This window comes from Stenella coeruleoalba, assembly GCF_951394435.1.
Source record: "Stenella coeruleoalba genome assembly, chromosome: 6".
Classification (NCBI taxonomy): Eukaryota; Metazoa; Chordata; class Mammalia; order Artiodactyla; family Delphinidae; genus Stenella; species Stenella coeruleoalba.
Window position 1 is genome coordinate 63,285,682 of NC_137151.1, and position 23,672 is coordinate 63,309,353.

The 23,672-nt window shown below is 37.5% G+C and overlaps 1 protein-coding gene across 1 annotated transcript in view; it reads left to right on the top strand.

Annotated features, from left to right (window-relative positions):
• Window positions 1-23,672, top strand: part of XIRP2 (xin actin binding repeat containing 2) — a 604,615-nt gene that overhangs the window by 301,937 nt on the left and 279,006 nt on the right. Inside the window, exon 5 of the mRNA XM_079924291.1 lies at window positions 1,176-1,610. Within this exon, the coding sequence (XP_079780417.1) occupies window positions 1,194-1,610 (417 nt within the window). The 5' untranslated portion in view covers window positions 1,176-1,193. The remainder of the gene's footprint in view (window positions 1-1,175; window positions 1,611-23,672) is intronic.

A 23,672-nucleotide genomic window follows, 5' to 3' on the forward strand; every position in this document is an offset into this window, starting at 1 on the left:
TTAATGAAAACAAAAGTTTGTTTCATATATATATGTGTATAAATTTATTAATGTTGTATATGCACTGAGTCCCAATGCATAAAATGTTTTTTATAATGTGGTTGGCAGTCAAAGAAGTCTGGAGCCATTGTATTAGGTGACCTTTTGAGATACTTTCACTTAACCTAAGTAAGGTTGTTTACCATACCCCCTGTGCTAATACTTTTCCAGGAAAATGCATCATCCCATAAGAGCGGAATTTATTTTTTGAAGCCCCAAATTTGCAGTGTAGAATCTTTGGGTTACAACAGAAAGTAGCTATTTCTATGATAAAAATTCATGCTAGTGTATAGCTCGTGATGCCTATGATTTTGGTATGTGTGCGTATGTGTTTGTTTCTGTTAAAAGTGCAATCTACCATTTGGTTTCTTTTTCTACTCACCACGAAACTCTATAACAAAGTTAAATTTTAATCACTTTCATAATGAGATATGAATTAAAGTAAAAAAGAGACATTACACTCCAGTGGTTAAAAGGGAAGATACTGGAGTCACACAGATGTGTTTCAAATCCAGGCTCTGTCACACAGTACCCTGGGCAAATCACTTCTCAACTTCCTTACCTGGAAAATAGTGTTCATAGTAGCAACTAACTCCTTGTGAGAATGTTGGGATTAAAACATTAAAACATACATATAAATTATTTTCAAAGTGTTTTTCTTATAGCAAAAACTTAGTAACTTTTAGCTATTAGTCCATTACTTTTAAAGTAATACATTTGCAGAAACCAAGAAAATCCTGAATGGTTACAGGAAGGAAACAAACCCCTTTCACTCCTGTTGGACTTGTTAAATTGCTCTTTTCTCAGAACATACTAAATGATGAGTGAATATTGCTCAAATTTTACTTTGTAAGTAATTATTGACTGATTTTACATAGATAGAAGAGGGAAGAAAATCATGTTTTCCTAGTTTTGTCTCTTTAGAGTCAAATGTCCTCGGCTGTACAAATCAGTCCTCTCCATAATCTAATTCTAGGTTAACTGACATAGCTTCATAGGGTCAAGAGCCAGAAATTATATAGCAAAGCTGGATTTCTACACTGAAATACAAATCCCAAGAGCTGGCACTCCTAAACACAGTGTTTGGAAAATTACTCACATGCATATCTTTGATGAAAGGACTTTTGATATTGCAGGACAACCTGGCATCATCGATGTTTCCAATGCAGAAGGGCTCCCTGAACCTCCTGCGGCAGAAATGGGAGTCCAGCGATTACCAGAAAAATGAGTGTAGTCCCAGGGGCAGTCGTTGCAGGCTCTTCCAGCCTCAAGAAAACAAATTGCTTGAACCTGAAGGAGAGGTAGCTTCAATGCCTGGACCTCCAGATCCCCCAAATCTGCCCCGCAGTGTCGGAGAAGAGATGTTGAGCTCAGAGCCTGAAGAGAAGTTTCCTGAGGACAAGAGTGACAACTCTAGGGACTATGGCCGGCCAGAAGTGCTGAAGGAGGATTCCTTGAGTGGTCGGCGCAGGATCGAACGCTTCTCCATCGCCCTTGATGAGCTGAGGAGTGTGTTTGAAGCTCCTAGGAGTGGAAACAGACAAGCCGGACCAGCTGAGTATAGCCAGAAGGTAAGGAGCCGTTGATTCGGAGTTCAAATTTACAGTAGACAAGTAAGGCATCTTGCCTAGTCTGCGATTTATTTCTAAGCATGTAATTCTTTTCCCCCTCACTGCTATTCTAGACAGATGTCCTGAAGCAACCATGTAATACAGTGTGAAATGTGGCATCCTCTTTTATTGACTTCCTCTATGGTCTGTTCCAATGGGGACCCGACCTCCTTTCACTCCCACAAAAACAGCTCTGATAGGCCCTTTTATACTGATGTTTCTTTATGTATGTGCCTTGTTTCCACAACTAAGTTGTAAGTTCCTTAGAGGCAAGGACAATTTCTTACCTGTCTTTGTACTTCAAACATCTAACAAATGGTGCTGCATTAAGCTAGAACTCCACGAGGATTTATCAGTAATGATGGTGAAATGGAACAAGTGAAGGCTCTGGAACCAGCAGTGACCTAGATTTTAATCCTGAAACCTGCTATTTACTTCTCTAGCTGCATGACACTTAACCTCGTGAATATAAATGTGTTAATCTGCTACTTCCCAGGGATCTTGTGAGAATTATCTATAATATGTGTATACCCACTGGGCATACAGTCTGGAATATTTTGTGGTAGATGATGATTATGCCTCAGTGATTATGGTATATTATAATGTCACATATAAAATATGTCTATTAGCTAAATGGTACATTTAATCAAATGCAGGAAATAGGATTAGCAACATTATTAACGAAGACCACATTTATACTTCTATTGTCAATTAAAAGCTACTACTGTTTAAACTAAATCACTTGAAGTTTTTACACTCATTAGGGCCCCTACATAAGAGAGTATAGTTGAATTTCATAAAGAATTAATAAATGATCTCAGGTTTTCCATTGGGAAGCAAACTCCATGCTCTGTTCTTTTTCCTTTTTTAACCTAGTGACAGCTAACAGGGAGGCACAGTCCTATTTTTGTTAATGGATAATTAGCCTTCATTGAAGTCTTCACAGAAATAGAAAAATTTTCAAAATAAATTATTTTGCTAATAGTTGCTCCCATGTTTTGTACTGGGACATATACAGTAGTTATGATGAGACCATTCTTGTGTATCAAGTAACTCAACTTGGTTTAATGAGAATAAGGAATATGAAGTTATATTTATGAGGTTATGTTGAAACTAGATGATTTTTCAAAAAATACAACCGCTTACCAATCTCCAGTTTGAGGACTGTTTCCCTCCTTTTTATTCTACAGGTGCAATCCTCTTTGTTTATGGCTTTATGATATTTTTTAGTTGGATGTCTAGGGATTGGGGTACACTTAATGTAGATATTTACAATGTCATTTATTTTTATCTTAATGAATTAAGAAAAGTAAAGCCACAGAAAAGAGTTTCCATTCACTCTCTGTTGACTTTAGTGTAACAATTTTGACATTTACTCAAGATAATTGACAAAAGAAATGGCCAAAGGTAGAAGTCGTCATCCTTATAAATTATGTAATATAACCCATCCTCATCCGGAGCAGTACAAAATAGTAAAAAAGAAAATGAAACATTAATAAGGGTTTCTGGTTGAAATATGAGATTCCTACTATTGGTATGCTATGTGATTTTTGGATCTGGTGCCTATAAAAATAATTATGGAAAGAAGTCAGATATGTGAAAACACTGGTTTACAAAAATGAAATTTGGTTAACATTTATTTATTTATTTATGGCTGTGTTGGGTCTTCGTTTCTGTGCAAGGGCTTTCTCTAGTTGCGGCGAGCAGGGGCCACTTTTCATCGCGGTGCACAGGCCTCTCACTGTCGCAGCCTCTCTTGTTGCGGAGCACAAGCTCCAGACGCGCAGGCTCAGTAGTTGTGGCTCACGGGCCTAGTTGCTCGGTGGCATGTGGGATCTTCCCAGACCAGGGCTCAAACCTGTGTCCCCTGCATTGGCAGGCAGATTCTCAACCACTGCGCCACCAGGGAAGCCGGTTAACATATTTAATACGCTGTGTTCTGTGTATTCTAAGGTACTATGCCATAATATGGTATTGCCCTAAATGTATGAAACGTGGATTGTACATTTAGAAATTTCTCATCTGCAGAGACACACATGAATTTTAGAATAATTTTATATAAATGAATGTTAATGTTTGCAGAACTCTCTATATAAATTCCATATGACTTCTAGAAGAAGAAGGAAAAAAGGAAAAGAAAAATGAGAATCCAATGAGGAATTAACTTACTTTCCTCCAGTGAATCATTTTATGATGTTACTAAGTGAAAAGAGTCCTAGCTCCCCTTAATTTAAAATTATATATTTCATGCAAAAGCTTAGTAATTATATACAACTTAACCCTTAACCCTTTATTTCTATAGATATCTTTCTTCTTTCTCATATCAGTACTTTCTGTTATTATTATAAATTAATAACAGTTATTTGCATAAATTATCCAAAAATATTCTAGCTACTTTATAACACTGATGCTTATATTTATGGAAACTCTCTGTTGAGATACTGGTGATGTGGGGAAAGATATTCAATATTTATGATATTTAAAGCAAGGACAGGAAATAATTACAGATAAGAAAAGTTCTTGCAATTAGCAGATCATCTCATCAATAATAAATAAGAACTGCATTTTAATGTTGCTGTAGAAGAAAACTTCAGCAAAAGGCACTTGTTAAGACAAAGTTCATAAAATTATTGAAGTTCAGTCTAAGTTTACAGAATTTTTAAAGGCATGGAATGTTTTATATATATGTATATATATTTACAGATATGCACACAAAGATATTTGTTTAAAGCATTTTCAGTGAACATAGGAAAAACATGTCTTTATTTATTAAAAAGTCTCCATTAACAGATAGTTTAGAAAAGTATTTTGTTAATTGGAAAAAGAAACTATAAGAGCCAATATTATTTTCTATAAGTAGGTAAGCTCATAAAAGAGAGATGATCTCAACCCCTAAAAGTATTCACTGTATTCCAGAGCTTTTGTTAAAACAATTTATCCTAATATAATTGCAGTAGAAAATTAATGAGAAAATCTTAAAATAATTTGCCAGCTGACATTTTATAATTTCCAAAGTGAGACACAACCTATTGTTATCATTTCTAAAACACCTTATAAAGGCAACTTTGAATGAACTTTTAAACTGAAGATTTTTATGCTCATGAGGCAGACTGTAATTCAAAGACATAAATTCACACAGACATTATCCCAAATAAAAGGTATGGAACATGATTTTAAAAGAGTTTTTAAGAATTTTACAAGAATCTAAGATTATAAATTTTGGAGAGAATGTCATATCCACTTGGAACACTAAGAAATATTAAACTGTTATTATATAAGGCAATGTATCCATTAGCATTTGCTGTGTAACAAGCCACCCCAAAATTAGCAGCTGTAAACAATAAGCATTTGTGATTGCTTACAAGTCTCTGGTGAGCTGGGAAGTTTATCTAGTGTTTTCTGGTCTCCCTCATACATCTATGGTCAGTGGCCAAGTCAGCAGGGGTCTGGCTAGTCTAGGATGGCTACAGAGCTGGGACAACTCAGCTCTGCCCCATGTGGTCTTTCCTCCTCCAGCAGGTTGCCCAGATTTATGCCCAGGTCATAGAAGTTTCAAGAAAAATAGTGGAACTTCCCGAGGCCTCTGGAGGTCTTTGCTCAGAACTTACACATCATTTCTCCATATTCTATTTGCCAAAATAGTCACAAAACAAGCCAGATTTTAATGTGCTGAAATATACTTCACCTCTTGATAGGAGGAGTTGTAAACTTACATTTGCAAAGGTAAACAGGTACAAGGAGAGGAACAATTGGAGCTACTTTGTAAACAATCTACCACAGGCAAGTTTACTTAAATACATTGAAGAATCAGAGTGGTTTAATATATCATGAATTAATGCAAATATTAGGAGGAGGACCTTACACAAAAGGATCCATGTTGACAATTATTTGTGGATAAAATTCATGTCTTATTCTTCTCTTAGATTCAGTTAATTGACTACAGTGATGATAATTATTGTGGAAGGCAGAATAGTGGCTTCCCAAAGATGTCCACATCCTGATCCCCAGAACCTGTGAATATGTTACTGATACGGCAAAAGGAACTTTGAAATGTGATTAAGTTAAGGATCTTGAGATGCAAAGATTCTCCCGAAGTATACCAGGTGGAAACCGGGTCTTTATAAGAGGGAGGCAGGAATGTCAGAGTGAGAGATAATCAGAGGAGATATGATGACAGAAGCAGAGATGGGAGTAGTATAGGGCCATGACCCAAGCAATGTGGGCAGCCTCTAGAAACTGGAAAAAGCAAGGAAAACAGTCCCCCCCTAGAGGACCCTGAAGGAATGCTGCCCTAAAGACATTTTGACTTTAGCCCAGTGACACTAACTTCAGACTTTGATATCCAGTACTATAAGATCATAAGTTTGTGTTGTTTTAAACAACACAAATTTGTGTAGTGGTAATTTGTTACAGCAGCTATAGGAAACTAACACAGTTATATTGTAGGCTCTTCAAACATTGTTAAAAATGGTTGGGTAGTATATGATTTTGAGTTTTCCTTTGTTCTTCCCTGATGAACATATTCCTATGTTTCAAAATCAGATCTTGGCTTTCTTCTACATGTAGTCGATGATATGAACGCTTGTAACTTTAAGTAACCAGGCAACATTAATAAATATTAGTTTGGGATGATCTGTATTTGATATGCAACACATAGTCACCTAAAAGGATGAATTTATCAGGAAAGTTTGGCAAAATTATTACTACTACTACTACACTACTATAATAAAAGAAGAAGAAAAGAAAGAATAAGGGAACAAATAAACACAAAGCACTTGTGAGACACACTTGCTTTAGTTCATGTTTCTTCTATGGATGATAGAATTTATATGGAATATACACACAATGTTTAAACAAAATCAACTCTTAACTCTGGGTAGTAAGTTCTGAATAGCAGCAGTGTTTAGACTAATTTGGAGCAGAACAGGTTGTACAAGTTCTTCCTTCTTTTTCTAAGTTCCTAGTTGCTGTCCATAATGCTGGGACAGTGAGACCACTGAGCAAGCCCCCCTAAAGGATCACTTCAGCCTTCACTGTGATCCCAGTGTAAATAAGGGGTTTCTTGCTTCAGTTAATAATTAATTTTTGCCTTTATTCCATTCATGTTTTTAGACTCCAAATAGTAAATGATCTGATTTTCACAGATTACTTAGTGACTTACTTGTGTTTTTAATGCACAGTTATGATCTTTCTCAAAAATCTCACTCACTTGTGCAATCAGGTTGAATTTACCTAATGTTCCAGCAGAGACTGTTGCTCTAATTTACTTAGGCCCTAAGTTGACATAGAGCATTCAAACATGAGCTGAACTTGATCAAACCCAGGAAGCACAATCACCCTATTCTAGCTAGTTGTGCTGCCTCAGAATGCATTAATTTGATCTATTGTATGATTGGAGGATTAAAGGAGAACATGAAGACACAGGCTAAGGGACTATGGACCTACATGTGCATCAGTGATTGAAAAGGATATAAACAATTAAATATGGCATAGTTTCCAGAATGTTATTTTCATTCCCTCCAATAATCAAAGCCTCTGGTTTTTCATTTAATGACCAGTTTTTCATCTCCTACTTTTTAGTTCTGCATAAAATCAAGCCTTTAAAAGCACAGGTGAGTCATGGCTTGCAGTTTGCTTCCACTACAAAATCACTTCATTAGATGCTTGAACTTATATTTGCTCCTTACACTTGGGCATGTGGGGACTCAGGGATTAATTTATCTCTAATCTCAGAGAGCAAGAAGCACTACTCTTTGCAGGCAGTTACTTTTGTCACAGCCTATGATTCTCCATCTCCCACCCTCCTGTCTCTCCAGTATTTCTGAAATAATTCCTGTCAAGCGTGATGTATTTTGTAAAAGCATCTAACGAGATGGAGGTTAGTACAGTCTTGAAAATTATTGCTGAAATATCTGTCCACCAAACTCTCAAAAATATAGAGATAAATATATTTTTTCCTATGGGAAGAGTTTTAAAGATCTTTGAAGAAAGAAAATATATTTTCCTTTGCCTGAAAAATGAGCAAGTAGATTTTGTAGAACTGAATAAATAGTTTAATGAGATCACTCCTTTATTTTTTCTGTTAGAGGATATATTATACAGAATTGTAATTTTCATTTCAGCATAGCATATAAAAGCATATTTGGTGACAAAGGATCAGCTGGAAACCTTGGCTCAGCTACTTCCTCATTGTGTGAACTTGAATGAGTTATTTCACCTCATTAATCCTTAATTTCACACCTATAAAATAAGGAAATTAATACAGCACAGGATTTTTGTGAAGATAAAGTTATATAACACCTGAAAGAGAAGAGGTATTTAAACACACACACACACACACACAAAAGAAATAACACCAAATAGCACCAAATTAATATTTCTTCTATTTTCTCTTCTCCAGTATCATTTGTGTAGCTCAGTAAATGTCCTCAGAGAAAATATTTAATCTCAATGGACTTTTGTTTTCTCACCTAAAGGCAGAAGCTTACACTCTATGGTTTCTAAAATTGGAAAAGTGCTTTGGGCGAAGCAGCTTTTATTTCAGTCTGACAACACCTTAGTCATTTGCAAAGGCCCCACTAGAAGGGCTCTCACTGAGTGGAGCAAATGTTAATGAAGCTTTCCAACATGGGTTACAATCCCATTTTGAGATGAAAAGACAATTTGTTAAATTACAGTTTTCAAAGCTTTATTAAGACCCTAGGCAGAGATATGTTTGCCACCTTCATTGTTCTTTCCGATTAAGAGAAGTCACTGGTGCTTAGTCAAAAATCCAAATCCGAAAGAGATGAGACTTACATGGTATAAAAGTGTTTATTGTATTCACACACACACACACACACACACATACACAGAACAAATTAAACTTGGACTTCAAAGACACCACAAGGATGGGCCATATTTTGTTTCATTTTGTGCTGCTTTTTCTTCACAATATAATTTGTTTTTCCAGATATTTTTAGTGTTCTTTGGTTGTTCTTTTCCTCCATTTACATGTTTATTATTTTACTGCCTCCTGTGCAGTTTTATGTTAGTTGAAGAAAAGATAGCTCTGTGATCTGATGGTAACATTCCCAACTGAACATATCTGTGTGCCCTTAAAGACTTTCTGAGGAAACTGCCATCTCGTCTCATGTGTGTCTTGCAATGATATATGCAGTCACAATATGACTGTAGAGAATGTAGTGCCAGTAACCACAGAAAGATGTTAAGCAATATTGACTCACCTTCAACTGGGAGAACTGCTGTCAGGTCATGGATTGGCATTCTTTGATATTTTACTTGAAAAACTAGTGAGGATTTGCACCCTTGTGTTATAAGAAAATTGATACCAGCTCTGCTGCCTCTGCTGCAAACCCACTTTCTTTTACCCACCCTGTCTCCCCCTGATGCTTAGCCGACATTTCTTCTTAGTGACTGAATTAATTCTGTGAGTCCCACACATGACTCTTTTTCCCCTTTCCTGTCCTCCCATGGCTGATTTTCATATGCTACCAGGTTTTTTTTTTTTTTTACCTTACCATCAGGATAAGCTAAAAGGAGAAATAAAGAAAACATTACATTGGGAAGGATGCTTAAATAGGGAGAATTTTGGTTTTTATTCAGGGCCTTTGTCTCCACCAAGGGCCATGGAAATGACATTCTAATCACTGAACCAGCAGTCCAAATGCCATCTCATCCTCACCTTCTCCCTCTCCCTAGCCCACATCTGGTCACCTCCAGAGACTATGTCAAAGCAGTTTTGTCAGAACTGAGTTAATGAGATGAACACTTGATCTGGCATCTCAAAGCATGAAGCTGAGTGCTAGACAGCGCCTGACAGACAACTGGTCCAACAGGCATTTGGGCGCCTCTTTCCAGACCAAATGGAAAGACTGGCTCAAGGCTTTGATCAAGTAAACCCCAATCCTCATCATCACTAAGCCCAACCTCACAGTCAGTGTCACATCGCAATGGCACCTTGCCCAAGGGTTCCTGACCAGGTACTGAGCAACTGGCTCTGGCCCAAAGGCTGTGCAGAGGGGAGACTGCCCTAAGCCAAAATAGGGCAGTGAACTGCATACATGTGGGCCAGAAATCTATAGCCTTCTAGGAGAAGGAAGGCCCCAGGGCAGCACCTGGGGCTTCAAGCATGGAACCCTGGGGCCACAATCTGATGTCTACTAAGGTCCAAGTCTACAGCCAGCCGAAGGCACCATTCCACTGCATATCCTTGGGGCCAATTGCTCCTGCAGGCACCTGCAAGGTGTTTAGAATTTGTCACAGGAGACCAGTGATGCTTGTTCCTGGAACCTTTGCCCCGAAGAACAGCCTCAGGGCTTTGCCTCTCTTTCTAATAACACAGGGATCCCTTCCACAGCACTCTGACAGCTAAACTTCCATGTAGTGTGGACAGACTCAGGAAACACACACACACACACACACACACACACACACACAAAACAAACTCCAAGTGATCAAAATTAATATCACCAGTAATAAGATATATTGATATCATGTACCCCCTGAATGTACTATAAAGGGCAAAATACCACTCCTATGGTATTCTTGCCAAAACTATGTAATCTCAGTTTACTCATGAGAAACATCATTTAAACCCATGTATACGGGGATGATATAAAGCAGCTGGCCATTACTCTTCAAAAGTGGTAAGGCCGGGCTTCCCTGGTGGCGCAGTGGTTGAGAGTCCGCCTGCCGATGCAGGGGACACGGGTTCGTGCCCCGGTCTGGGAGGATCCCACATGCTGCGGAGCGGCTGCGCCGGTGAGCCATGGCCGCTGAGCCTGCGCGTCTGGAGCCTGTGCTTCACAACAGGAGAGGCCACAGCAGTGAGAGGCCCACGTACAGCTTAAAAAAAAAAAAAAAAAAAAAAAGTGGTAAGGCCATGCTGGACAAATACTGCGAAACCGCCACAGATTGGAGGAGACTAAAGAGATGTGATAACTAAATTGAGGACGGGATCTTTGAATCGTGGGCCAGAAAAGAGGGCCTTAGTGGGAAAGTTGGTGAAATTCTAATAAAGTCTACATATTGCTTGGCTTCACAGTCATACTGTGACTAAATAAAATGTTAAGATTAGGGAAAGCTGAACAAATGGTATTTGGGAATCTCTGTATTCTTGCAACTTTCCCGTAAGTATAATGTTATTTCAAAATAAAAAATTAAATAAATATTATGATCATTCTTGAGGCGTTAGCACTCTGGAGTGGAGGATTATGGCCTCTTTTGTCCTGATTTTTCCAAACCTCACAGGTTTATTATTTTTATATCCCTTTGTAGACCATGATTCCTAGCTCACTACTCCTGTACTTCTAAAACTTTGGAAGTTTTAGCCATTTAATCTCTGCCTATAATCTCAGATTCTCTGCAATTAATTGTTTTTCTAGCAAGGAGAATTTAAGGAGCCTAATCAGTAGTTTAGAAGCTGAGTGTTATGGACAGCTCTGTAGTTAGATCAGCTTTAAATTTATACCCCAATTCCACTCACTGAGTTTCACTACATTTTCAGAAGTAGAGTGCTTGCCTTGTTTTTATTGTAGTTGTAGGAGGTGTTGCTGTTATTTAAACTGTTGGTTCTGTCTTGATTATAGTCCTTCTAAGTCATTGCATCAAATTCAAGAAACTCAAATTATCTCTCGTCTCAGACTCAAACTCCAGGAACTATAACTACTATTGCCGTTCTGTTGCTGATTTGACAGCAAACTTCAATCTGTAGAATACATTGCCAGCCCCTCCAAAATGTTCACCCTCTTTTTGGTGTATAAAATAGTTTTTTGATAGATTTCCCAATGCTCCTAAAATATCTTCCTTCTCTTTGGAGCTAGCCCCTCTGATGCCAACTTTCTTAATTTCATAGGCTCCCCTATCTGGTCTTTCTTACTGAGTACCAATCCCCAAGGTTGATATAGTAAAGCCTTCTTTAATGTAGTTGCCTGGTTTATTCCTCAAGTGAAGTTCTTTAACTGAACTTAGAAGTCTGGAATCATTTGAAAGGGTTGAAATTCAAGATATTTAGCATGAAGTGCACTGGAGGCACTGATAATTCAGAATGGATGTGGCTATTACAACAGGTACAGTCACCCTGGTAACCCTCTTCCTGGATATCAACCAGCCTTTAGACACCAAACTGTACCTTTATTTTAGCACCTGTTTTGCACTCACTATACTGTGTGTGGAAATCAAATGGTTAATACATTTTCCTACTTGGAAAGCTATTTCTTTGTTTAATGTGTAGTGGTAAGTGAACGCAATGAGTTTCAAACACCTGAAACAAATTCAATCTCCGTTAATGTTTCTCATCTACACCTACTACCAAATATGATTTATGGTACTTAATAGTGTACTAACTTGTTTTATGTCAATGTAAAGTCATTTATTAGACGCCATCAGACAGATTGCTCTAAACCATGGTAATACATCATAATGATGCAGTTCTCCCCCCACTGCCATTCATGGAGCCATGTCCGGAGCAAACATTTAAATTAATTAGAATGTTCTGATTTCAACCTTGATTAGATGTCAGAATCTTTTATTAATGATAAAGATGATATAAAATATATCCATTTCTGGTCATAATGATGTTATAATTTAATCTCTTTCCCATTTACCTTTATTTTTGAGTGCTGGGGCAATTTTTTTAAGATAAATTTATTTATTTATGGCTGTTTTGGGTCTTCATTGCTGCGTGCGGGCTTTCTCTAGTTGCGGTGAGTGGGGGCCACTCTTCGTTGTGGTGCGCGGGGCTTCTCATTGTCGTGGCTTCTCTTGTTGCAGAGCATGGGCTCTAGGCGCACGGGCTTCAGTAGTTGTGCCATGTGGGCCCAGTAGTTGTGGCTTGCAGGCTCTACAGCACAGGGTCAGTAGCTGTAGCACACGGGCTTAGTTGCTCTGCTGCATGTGAGATCTTCCCGGACCAGGGCTCAAACCCATGTCTCCTGCATTGACAGGCAGATTCGTAACCACTGTGCCACCAGGGAAACCCCTAGGGCAATTTTTTTACTTGTGTTTTGAAATATGTTTGAAATTCTCATAGGAAAGGAAATTCAAAGTATAAAAAACAACAATAAAAACAAACAAAAATCAGGAGTACCACAGACAAATTTTCTTTCTCTTCCATAGCCCCATATACACACACACTAATACATAGGCTTTTAAAAATATATTTTATGTTTAAAAGTAAATTTGAGAGGATGTAGGGCATGTGTCAATGTCTCTAAAAACACTTATTTATCCAGGACCAGCAATTGTGTTTTCCCTGAGATATGTTTCAAGTTTGCTCTTTGGTTTATAGGTATAGCTTTTTTTGCAGGTCCCACGTATTTTTGATGTTATCCCTGAATGCCTCACCTCATCCTAACATTGGTCTGCCCCTAGACCCCTGGAGGATAAGGCACTGTGCTGCTGTGAATGGCTAGCAAGTACTAATTTTTAAACACAGTATTTGCCAGGTACTTTGTTGAAGGCTTCATGAGTATTGCTGCCCATTTAATACTCACAGTCATCTTAAATTCAGAACTATCATTATTCCCATTTTACAGCTGCAGGGTGGATAAGTTAAATAACTAGTCCAAGGATACACCATTGGTAAGTAACAGAGCAGGGATCTGAACCCAAGTCTATCTCAATCCAGAACCCATAATATTAATTACTACTCTCTGAGTGTTCTCTGGATTCATATTGTCCATTTTCATACAAGATCTCACAGCTGTGTTTCTGGTATAAATGGATCTTAGCCAGTCATAGAAATCACACAACTCTTCAACTTTGTATACCACAAACACTACTTGATATACTCAGTTCTAAGACATTTTTTCGCATGTTAACATCTTTGAAATTGACATGCTTCTTGTAGTCAATGGCATTTCATAGTTTGCCGGGATTTTCCCCTTTTCTTAGAGGTGCATAAAATAATGATGTCATTTTACTTTGATAAAATATGGCATAAATAAACTTCATATTTTGAATAAATACATTTAAAAATAAATACATTAAAAAAAATACATTTAAAAATGACCATTGTGTGCCAGCTATGTAAGCACTTGAAATATATTTTCTCTTTTAATTTTCATAACTACCCTATAAGGTAAGCTAGGACACCATCATCATTATGCAGATGAGAAAACAGAGGCTTAGTAAAAATAAACCCTCTTTGTCTAAGGTCCCTCTGTGAAGAGGTTGAAAAAGGAATTGTCCAAACAGGCTGAGTCCAGAGGCTTTATTCTTTTTTTTTAATTAATTATTTATTTTGGCTGCGCCGGGTCTTAGTTGCTGCATGCAGGATCTTTTATTTGCGGCATTCAGACTTCTTAGTTGTGGGGTGCATGGGGGATCTAGTTCCCTGACCCAGGATTGAATCCTGGCCCCCTGCACTGGGAACATGGAGTCTTACCCACTGGACCACCAGGGAAGTCCCAGAGGCTTTATTACTAAAGGCTAGTTTTTGTATTATGTCTATTTGGCTAATAGCGTTTAGAGTAAGCTGAAATTTTCTACTCTAATGAACAAGAAACTTTGTGCAAAATAACTTCCACACTAACAAGGAGCTTAATGAAGAAGTGAAAGCAATCAATGATGGCTTATTTATTTCTCCTTCAAGGGCTAGGAATAGAAGCAGAGATGATTTTAGTGTAACTTGACCCAAAGAAAGATATTTAGAGATATTTGAAGAAAAAGAGAGAGAAAAAGTGAGTTTTTTTTATATTCACTAGTTTTATTTTTGAGATTCCACATATAAGTGATATAACGCAGCATTTGTCTTTCTCTGACTTATTTCACTCAGCATAATACCCTCCAAGTACATTCATGTTATTGCAAACGGCAAAAGATCATTATTTTTTATGGCTGAGTAGTATTACATGTGTATGCATATATATATATATATATATATACACATACACACACACACACATATATACATATGTATACCACATCTTTATCCATCCATCTGTTGATGGACACTTGGATTGCTTTCATATCTTGGCAATTGTAAATAATACTGCTATGAACATTGACATGCATGTACCTTTTTGAATTAGTGTTTTCATTTTTTGGATAAATACCTAGGAGTGGAATTGCTGAGTCATTACGGTAGTTCGAGTTTTAGGTTTTTGCGAAACCTCCATTCTGTTATCCATAGTGGCTACACCAATTTACATTCCCACCAACAGTGTGCGAGGGTTCCCTTTTGAGACATTTTTTAAAAGAAAAGAAAAAAAACTTTGCAGTTTATTTTAATACTCATTATAAGGCAGATTCTCTAATTGATAAAATCTAAATGTAGAGGAACCCTCTAACTATGAGAAATTTAGAAGCCTAAAAGCTGCTGAAGAAGGCAACCAGAGAGGAGGAAGATAGTAGGTCAAGACCAAATAAAATTTTTTTAATTTAATTAACAGGAATATAGTCTGCTTCTTTCTGCTTTTTGTGCTTCTTTTTAATTCTCTGAATTACTTACTGTGGACAGTCGCTCAGATTCATTCTTCTCTTTCTGTGATTTCAATTTTTGACCCTATGTAGATGATGCTGACATGTTTATCTCAATCTTACCCTATTACCTCAGCTCTGTCCCCCCAGTGTTTAACTCATTCTGAAAACTTCCATGTGGATATTCTTCAACCACCTCAGAATGCCCAATTCTGAGCTCATTATTCTCCACCTAAATCAACTTCTTACCCAAAGCCCATATATTTTCAATGACAACACCTTGTGTGCAGTGACCAAGAGTTCTCTCTGATAGTTTAATTTATCCTGCTCATTCGCCTTCAACTCCACATTTCCCAATTTCTCTTTTCACTTTTCATTTATCACCTAGCCCTTGTCACTTCTTGCCTACGTTAGTACATTACCTTCCTGTCTGGTATCTTAGTCCTTTATGGTAAACCTTTTATTATCCAGGCTTCATCTCAGTTATATAATCTCAGCTCTAATTTCCACTGTCATGGGCTTGTATACAATATCATATACTTATGTATGTCATCTACATACATTCTATTTTTTTTTGTCTTAAAAAGTACATTTTTTATACTGTCTTTCTTGAACTTTGTACATAAATTTGCTAACAGTACAGAATACTGGTTCTTCCTCAACACAGGTGATTCTGATCCAGTAGATATGATACGGATACCCAAACTTCACATTGTCAGTAACCACCCCGAGTGTTTCCCCTATGTGAATCTATTGATCTCATGTTTAGAAATACTGTCTTATACACTATAGCCATTTTTTAACTCTTCGCTGAATAATGAAGGTGTACAAGACATGCCCCCTCTGGTTTACAGTCAGCTGGTTCAAATTTCTCTCCATTTGGAGCAGTAGTGCTTGTATGCATGGTGCTGGAAGCAGTTAAGAGTGGGCATAGTATATTCTTTTTTCTTTTTTTTTTTAACATCTTTATTGGAGTATAATTGCTTTACAATGCTGTATTAGTTTGTGCTGTATAACAAAGTGAATCAGCTATATGTATACATATATCCCCATATATCTTCTCTCTTGTATCTCCCTCACATCCTCCCTATCCCACCCCTCTAGGTGGTCACAAAGCACTGAGCTGATCTCCCGTGCCATGCGGCTACTTCCCACTAGCTATCTGTTTAACATTTGGTAGTGTATATATGTCCGTGCCACTCTCTCACTTCGTTCCAGCTTACCCTTCCCACTCTGCGCGTCCTCCAGTCCATTCTCTACAACTGCATCTTTATTCCTGTCCTGCACTTAGGTTCTTCAGAACCTTTTTTTTTTTTTAAGATTCCATATATATGTGTTAGCATACAGTATTTGTTTTTCTCTTTCTGACTTACTTCACTCTGTATGACAGACTCTATGTCCATCCACCTCACTACAAATAACTCAGTTTTGTTTCTTTTTATGGCTGAGTAATATTCCATTGTATATATGTGCCACATCTTCTTTATCCATTCATCTGTTGATGGACACTTAAGTTGCTTCTATCTCCTGGCTATTGTAAATAGAGCTGCAATGAACATTGTAGTACATGACTTTTTTTGAATTATAGTTTTCTCAGGGTATATGCCCAGTAGTGGGATTGCTGGGTTGTATGGTAGTTCTATTTTTAGTTTTTTAAGGAACCTCCATACTGTTCTCCATAGTGGCTGTATCAGTTTACATTCCCACCAACAGTGCAAGAGGATTCCCTTTTCTCCAGACCCTCTCCAGCATTTACTGTTTTTAGATTTTTTGATGATGGCCATTCTGACTGGTGTGAGGTGATACCTCATTGTAGTTTTTTTTGTTGTTGTTTCTGTTTTATTATTTTTATTGTTTCTACCTTTTATACTTTCAACCTGCATCTTTTTTTTTAAACATCTTTATTAGAGTATAATTGCTTTACAATGGTGTGTTAGTTTCTGCTTTATAGCATAGTGAATCAGCTATACATATATCCACATATCTCCTCCCTCTTGCATCTCCCTCCCACCCTCCCTATCCCAACCCACTAGGTGGACACAAAGCACTGAGCTGATCTCCCTGTGCTATGTGGCTGCTTCCCACCAGCTATCTACTTTAGATTTGGTAGTATATATAAGTCCATGCCACTCTCACTTCGTCCCACCTTACCTTTCCCCCTCCCCATGTCCTCAAGTCCATTTTCTTCTTCTGCATCTTTATTCCTGTCCTGCCCCTAGGTTCATCATAAACTTTTTTTTTTTTTTTTTAGATTCCATATATATGTGTTAGACTACCATACTACCCAGCAATCCCACTACTGGGCATATACCCTGAGAAAACCGTAATTCAAAATGAGTCATGTACCACAATGTTCACTGCATCTCTATTTACAATAGCCAGGACATGGAAGCAACCTAAGTGTCCATCGGCAGAAGAATGGATAAAGAAGCTGTGGCACATATATACAATGGAATATTACTCAGCCATCAAAGGAAATGAAATTGAGTTATTTGTAGTGCGGTGGATTGACCTAGAGTCTGTCATACAGAGTGAATTAAATCAGAACGAGAAAAAATATACCTTATGCTAACTCATTATAGTTTTGATTTGCATTTCTCTAATGATTAGTGATGTTGAGCATCCTTTCATGTGTTTGTTGGCAATCTGTATATCTTCTTCAGGGAAAGGTCTATTTAGGTTTTCTGCCCATTTTGGGATTGGGTTGTTTTTTGTTTTTTTTTTTTGATATTGAGCTGCATGAGCTGCTTGTAAATTTTGGAGATTAATCCTATGTCAGTTGCTTCATTTGCAAATATTTTCTTCCATTCTAAGCATTGTCTTTTCATCTCATTTATGGTTTCCCTTGCTGTGCAAAAGCTTTTAAGTTTCATTAGGTCCCATTTGTTTATTTTTGTTTTTATTTCCATTTCTCTAGGAGGTGGATCAAAAAAGATCTTACTGTGATTTATGTCAAAGAGTGTTCTTCCTATGTTTTCCTTTAAGAGTTTTATACTGTCCAGTCTTACATTTAGGTCTTTAATCCATTTTGAGTTTATTTTTGTGTATGGTGTTAGGGAGTGTTCTAACTTCATTCTCTTACATGTAGCTGTCCAGTTTTACCATCACCATGTTTTGAAGAGGTTGTCTTTTCTCCACTGCATATTCTTGCCTCCTTTATCAAAAGTATAGTGACCATACGTACATGGACGTGTCTCTGGGCTTTCTGTCCTGTTCCATTGAGCTATATTCCTGTTTTTGTGCCAGTACCATACTGTCTTGATTATTGTAGCTTTGTAGTATAGTCTGACGTCCGGGAGCCTGATTCCTCCAGCTCCATTTTTCTTTCTCACGATTGCTTTGGCTCTTCAGGTTCTTTTGTGTCTCCATACAAATTTTAAGATTTTTTGTTCTAGTTCTGTAAAAAATGCCATTAGTAATTTGATAGGGATTGCATTGAATCTGTAGATTGCTTTGGGTAGTAGAGTCATTTTTCACAATATTGATTCTTCCAATCCAAGAACATGGTATATCTCTCCATCTGTTGGTATCATGTTTAATTTCTTTCATCAGTGTCATAGTTTTCTGCATACAGGTCTTTTGCCTCCTTAGGTAGGTTTATTCCTAGGTACTTTATTCTTTTTGTTGCAGTGGTAAATGGGAGTATTTTCTTGATTTCACTCTCAGATTTTTCATCATTAGTGTATCGGAATGCAAGAGATTTCTGTGTATTAATTTTGTATCTGCTACTTTACCAAATTCATTGATTAGCTCTAGTAGTTTTCTGGTAGCATCTTTAGGATTCTCTATGTATCGTATTATGTCATCTGCAAACAGTGACAGGTTTACTTCTTCCTTTCCAATATGGATTCCTTTTATTTCCCTTTCTTATCTGATTGCTGTGGCTAAAACTTCCAAAACTCTGTTGAATAATAGTGGTGAGAGTGGACAACCTTTTCTTGTTCCTGATCTTAGAGGAAATGGTTTCAGTTTTTCACCATTGAGAACAATGTTGGCTGTGGGATTGTCATATACGGCCTTTATTATTTTGAGGTAAGTTCCCTCTATGCCTACTTTCTGGAGGGTTTTTATCATAAATGAGTGTTGAATTTTGTCAAAGCTTTTTCTGCATCAATGAGATTATCATATGGTTTTTCTCCTTTTCTCCTTCAATTTGTTAGTATGTTTTATCACATTGATTAATTTGCGTATATTGAAGAATCCTTGCATTCCTGGTTTAAACCCCACTTGATCATGGTGTATGATCCTTTTAATGGGCTACTGGATTCTGTTTGCTAGTATTTTGTTGAGGATTTTTCCACCTATGTTCATCAGTGATTTTGGTGTGTAGTTTTCTTTTTTCATGACATCTTTGTCTGGTTTTGGTATCAGGGTGATGGTGGCCTCATAAAATGAGTTTCGGAGTATTCCTCCCTCTGATATATTTTGGAAGATTTTGAGAAGGATAGGTGTTAGCTCTTCTGTAAATGATTGATAGAATTTGCCTGTGAAGCCATCTGGTCCTGGGCTTTTGGTTGTTGGAAGATTTTTAATCACAGTCTCAATTTCAGTGCTTGTGATTGGTCTGTTTATATTTTCTGTTTCTTCCTGGTTCAGTCTCGGGAGTGCACTCTATTTTATAGTGCTGCATTTTCAATTACAGAGTCACTAACCACGTGTGGTTACTTTAACTGCAATTAATTAAAATTGAATTAAATTCAAAATTCATGTCCTTAGTCACATTAGCCATATTTCATGTTCTCAATAGCTATATGTAGCTAGTGTTTATTGTTTGGACAGCATGGGTATAAAGCATTTTCAACATCTCTGAAAGTTCTATTGGGCATTGCACTCTAGTAGCTCCTATACAGGGCTCCAACATCCCCAGTAAAATGCTCCTAGTGTTGGATGTGTTCTAGAATTCTTCTGGTGTATTCCAGTCTATATCTCTGCCTTTCCACTTCGTACTAATGACTCAGGTGGACTTTGCCTAACTTTCTCTTTTTGATTTTGCCCCTGAATGCTCAGCATACTGTACTGTTGGAACCTGTCCAAGGAGCAATACCAAGGGAAGGAGAAGCCAAGCCAATGTATCTACTTACAGTAATTTATTTATCATGAATGCTGAGCATGATATTGGGACTGATTTTAAGCCTATATTGGGTACAAATAATCTTCTTAAGCATGCTGGGCTGGATTTTCTTATTTAACAAAACTTTAAAAAATAATCTATTTCCTTTCTTCCAGCTCTTTATTCCATGCAGACACCTGTCCAGTGGTGCTACCATGGGGCCCTTTATGCCTATAGAAGGGTTCTTTAGTTTCCTCCAACTACCATGTCAAGATAATATTCCAGATGTTGATATTCACATTTTTAATAATAAACTTTATTTTTAGGGAAAAGAAAGTTTAGAGAAAAAAATGAGTAAAATACAGAGTTCCCATATCCCCTCTCCCTTCAACCTCCAGTTTCCCCTATTACGAACATCTTGCATTAGTGTGATATGTTTATTAAAATTGATGAGCCATTATTGGTACATTATTACTAACAAGTCCATAGCTTGCCATCATTTGGAATTCTCAGTATTTTGAATTTTAACCTTTCTAATAAGTGTATAGTGAGTGGCTTGATTTTTTTTCTACTTATTATGTCTTGCTTCTGCCCATTGGTGCTAAATTGACTTTAATTTTTCACTATAATTGGGTGTATCTAACTTTGGGGTATAAGTTTGTTTTGTTTTCTTTATTTATGACAAGATGCTCTTTTAGTTCTATTTTATATATTATTTTACTCTGTATCATTTCAAATTCAATTCCGCATTTTGCTGTTTAAGAATGAATTATACATATCTGATCTATACGGCAACAATATGTCCTGCTTTGTAGGAACAGTCCTGGTTTACATATGTTGCCGCAGCATAATTTTTAATAGAATTCTTTCCATTCTCAAAAGTGTCCCAGTTTGAGTGATAAATTATTTTACTACCTTGCTTGATTATCCACCTGGATTATAAGGCAAGAACACATCTTCTCTTCCTTTTCCTTCCCTCTGTTGTTTTTAACAGAGTGCCAAGCGTGTTGGGTGTACTCATTAAGTACCTTAGGAAGGGGTGCATGGAAAGCCCTTGTTAAAATGAGCTGGCTCTTTCAGGGTCTACTCTCCAGGTTCATGTGCTTTAGCATTTCATCCTTAGGACTCAGCTTCAAGGTAACCTTATAGGAATTCTTCAGCCTGCACTGCCTATAGTTGTACTCCTTCTGCTGATTTGACAGCAGGTGTTTAATAACCTGATGTCATTTGTCCCTTGCATATGGTCAACTCAGCCAAAGCAATCTTTTCAGTGGCTGTGTGCCAGCTTCTCTGGGTTGGACACCCTGTGTTATTACTCTGTATGCCTTATAGATGACACTGGTGAAATTGTGCAAGAAATGGACATGAAGGAATTAATGCTACTTTTATAACCATTTTTATGTCTGAAGTCTGATGTTACTTTCACATCAATTTATATCTACCAGCCTATCAAGGGATAAACTGCATTCCTGATTCATATTTATTCCATTTTGCCCCATTTGTTATTATACAGTGACCTGGAGCATGCAGCTAATATCAGAGAGAGCTTCCATTTCACTGTTGCATAGATTCTCTTGGTAAAGTCTACCTCATGACTATTGACTTACACCCAACCCCACTGCCATCACCAGTTCAGGAAAGTCCTCATAATGTACTGTGACTTGTTGTATGACATGTTTTTTTCTACCCTAGAAAATGTTAAGTAATAATCAATTATTACCTACTCTTCTAAATTATAAAATATTTTAGGCATAGAGAAAAGAATAAAAATATATTCCGCATCTTCTTGCAGCTGTACATCAGAAATGCAGTGCTGAGAGGCTCTCAGATACTGGGGTCCAGTATGTATATACCACATGGTGTTGAAAGACATTTATGTCTACCAAAAAGCTTTATCTTATGCTAATGTCCAAACTCCCTTTTCCCATAATATATGAAGATTTCTACATAGAACAGAAGAAAGTAAACTCAGCAGATGCAGAACTCAGAATAAATAATAAAAATATACTGCTCCAGGGCTTCCCTGGTGGCGCAGTGGTTGAGAGTCCGCCTGCCGATGCAGGGGACACGGGTTCGTGCCCCGGTCCGGGAAGATCCCACATGCTGTGGAGCGGCTAGGCCCGTGAGCCATGGCCGCTGAGCCTGCGCATCCGGAGCCTGTGCTCCGCAACAGGAGAGACCACAACAGTGAGAGGCCCCCGTACCGCAAAAAAAAAAAAAAAAAAAAGATATGGTAATTAAATTTACTGAAGTAGAATGATAAGAATCAGAATCTTAAGACTCAGATGTCTTTGAGTCAAACTCCCTCCCAAGGTTGAAATTCATATTATATCCTGGGCAGATGGCAACCCAGCTTCCCTTTAAATACTTACAGTTTCAAGGAGTTCATGCTTTTGCAAAGCAGTTCTTTCAATTGTCAGATGGCTCTCTTTCTTTCTTTCTTTCTTTTTTTTTTTTACATCTTTATTGGAGTATAATTACTTTACAATGGTGTGTTAGTTTCTGCTTTACAACAAAATGAATCAGTTATACATATACATATGTTCCCATATCTCCTCCATCTTGCGTCTCCTTCCCTCCCACCCTCCCTATCCCAACCATCCAGGTGGTCACAAAGCACCGAGCTGATCTCCCTGTGCTATGCTGCTGCTTCCCACTAGCTATCTATTTTACGTTTGATAGTGTATATATGTCCATGGCACTCTCTCACTTTGTCACAGCTTACCCTTCCCCCTCCCCATATCCTCAACTCCATTCTCTAGTAGGTCTGTGTCTTTATTCCCGTCTTACCCCTAGGATCTTCATGACATTTTTTTCCTTAGATTCCATATATATGTGCTAGCATATGGTATTTGTCATTCTCTTTCTGACTTACTTCACTCTGTGTGACAGACTCTAGGTCCATCCATCTCACTACAAATGACTCAATTTCGTTTCTTTTTATGGCTGAGTAATATTCCATTGTATATATGTGCCACATCTTCTTTATCCATTCATCCAATGATGGACACTTAGGTTGTTTCCATCTCCTGGCTATTGTAAATAGAGCTGCAATGAACATATTGGTACATGACTCTTTTTGAATTATGGTTTTCTCAGGGTATATGCCCAGTAGTGGGATTGCTGGGTCATATGGTAGTTCTATTTGTAGTTTTTTAAGGAACCTCCATACTGTTCTCCATAGTGGCTGTACCAATTCACATTCCCACCAGCAGTGCAAGAGTGTTCCCTTTTCTCCACACCCTCTCCAGCATTTATTGTTTCTAGATTTTTTGATGATGGCCATTCTGACTGGTGTGAGATGATATCTCATTGTAGTTTTGATTTGCATTTCTCTAATGATTAACGATGTTGAGCATTCTTTCATATGTTTGTTGGCAATCTGTATATCTTCTTTGGAGAAATGTCTATTTAGGTCTTCTGCCCATTTTTGTTTGTTTTTTTGTTATTGAGCTGCATGAGCTGCTTGAAAATTTTGGAGATTAATCCTTTGTCAGTTGCTTCATTTGCAAATATTTTCTCCCATTCTGAGGATTGTCTTTTCGTCTTGT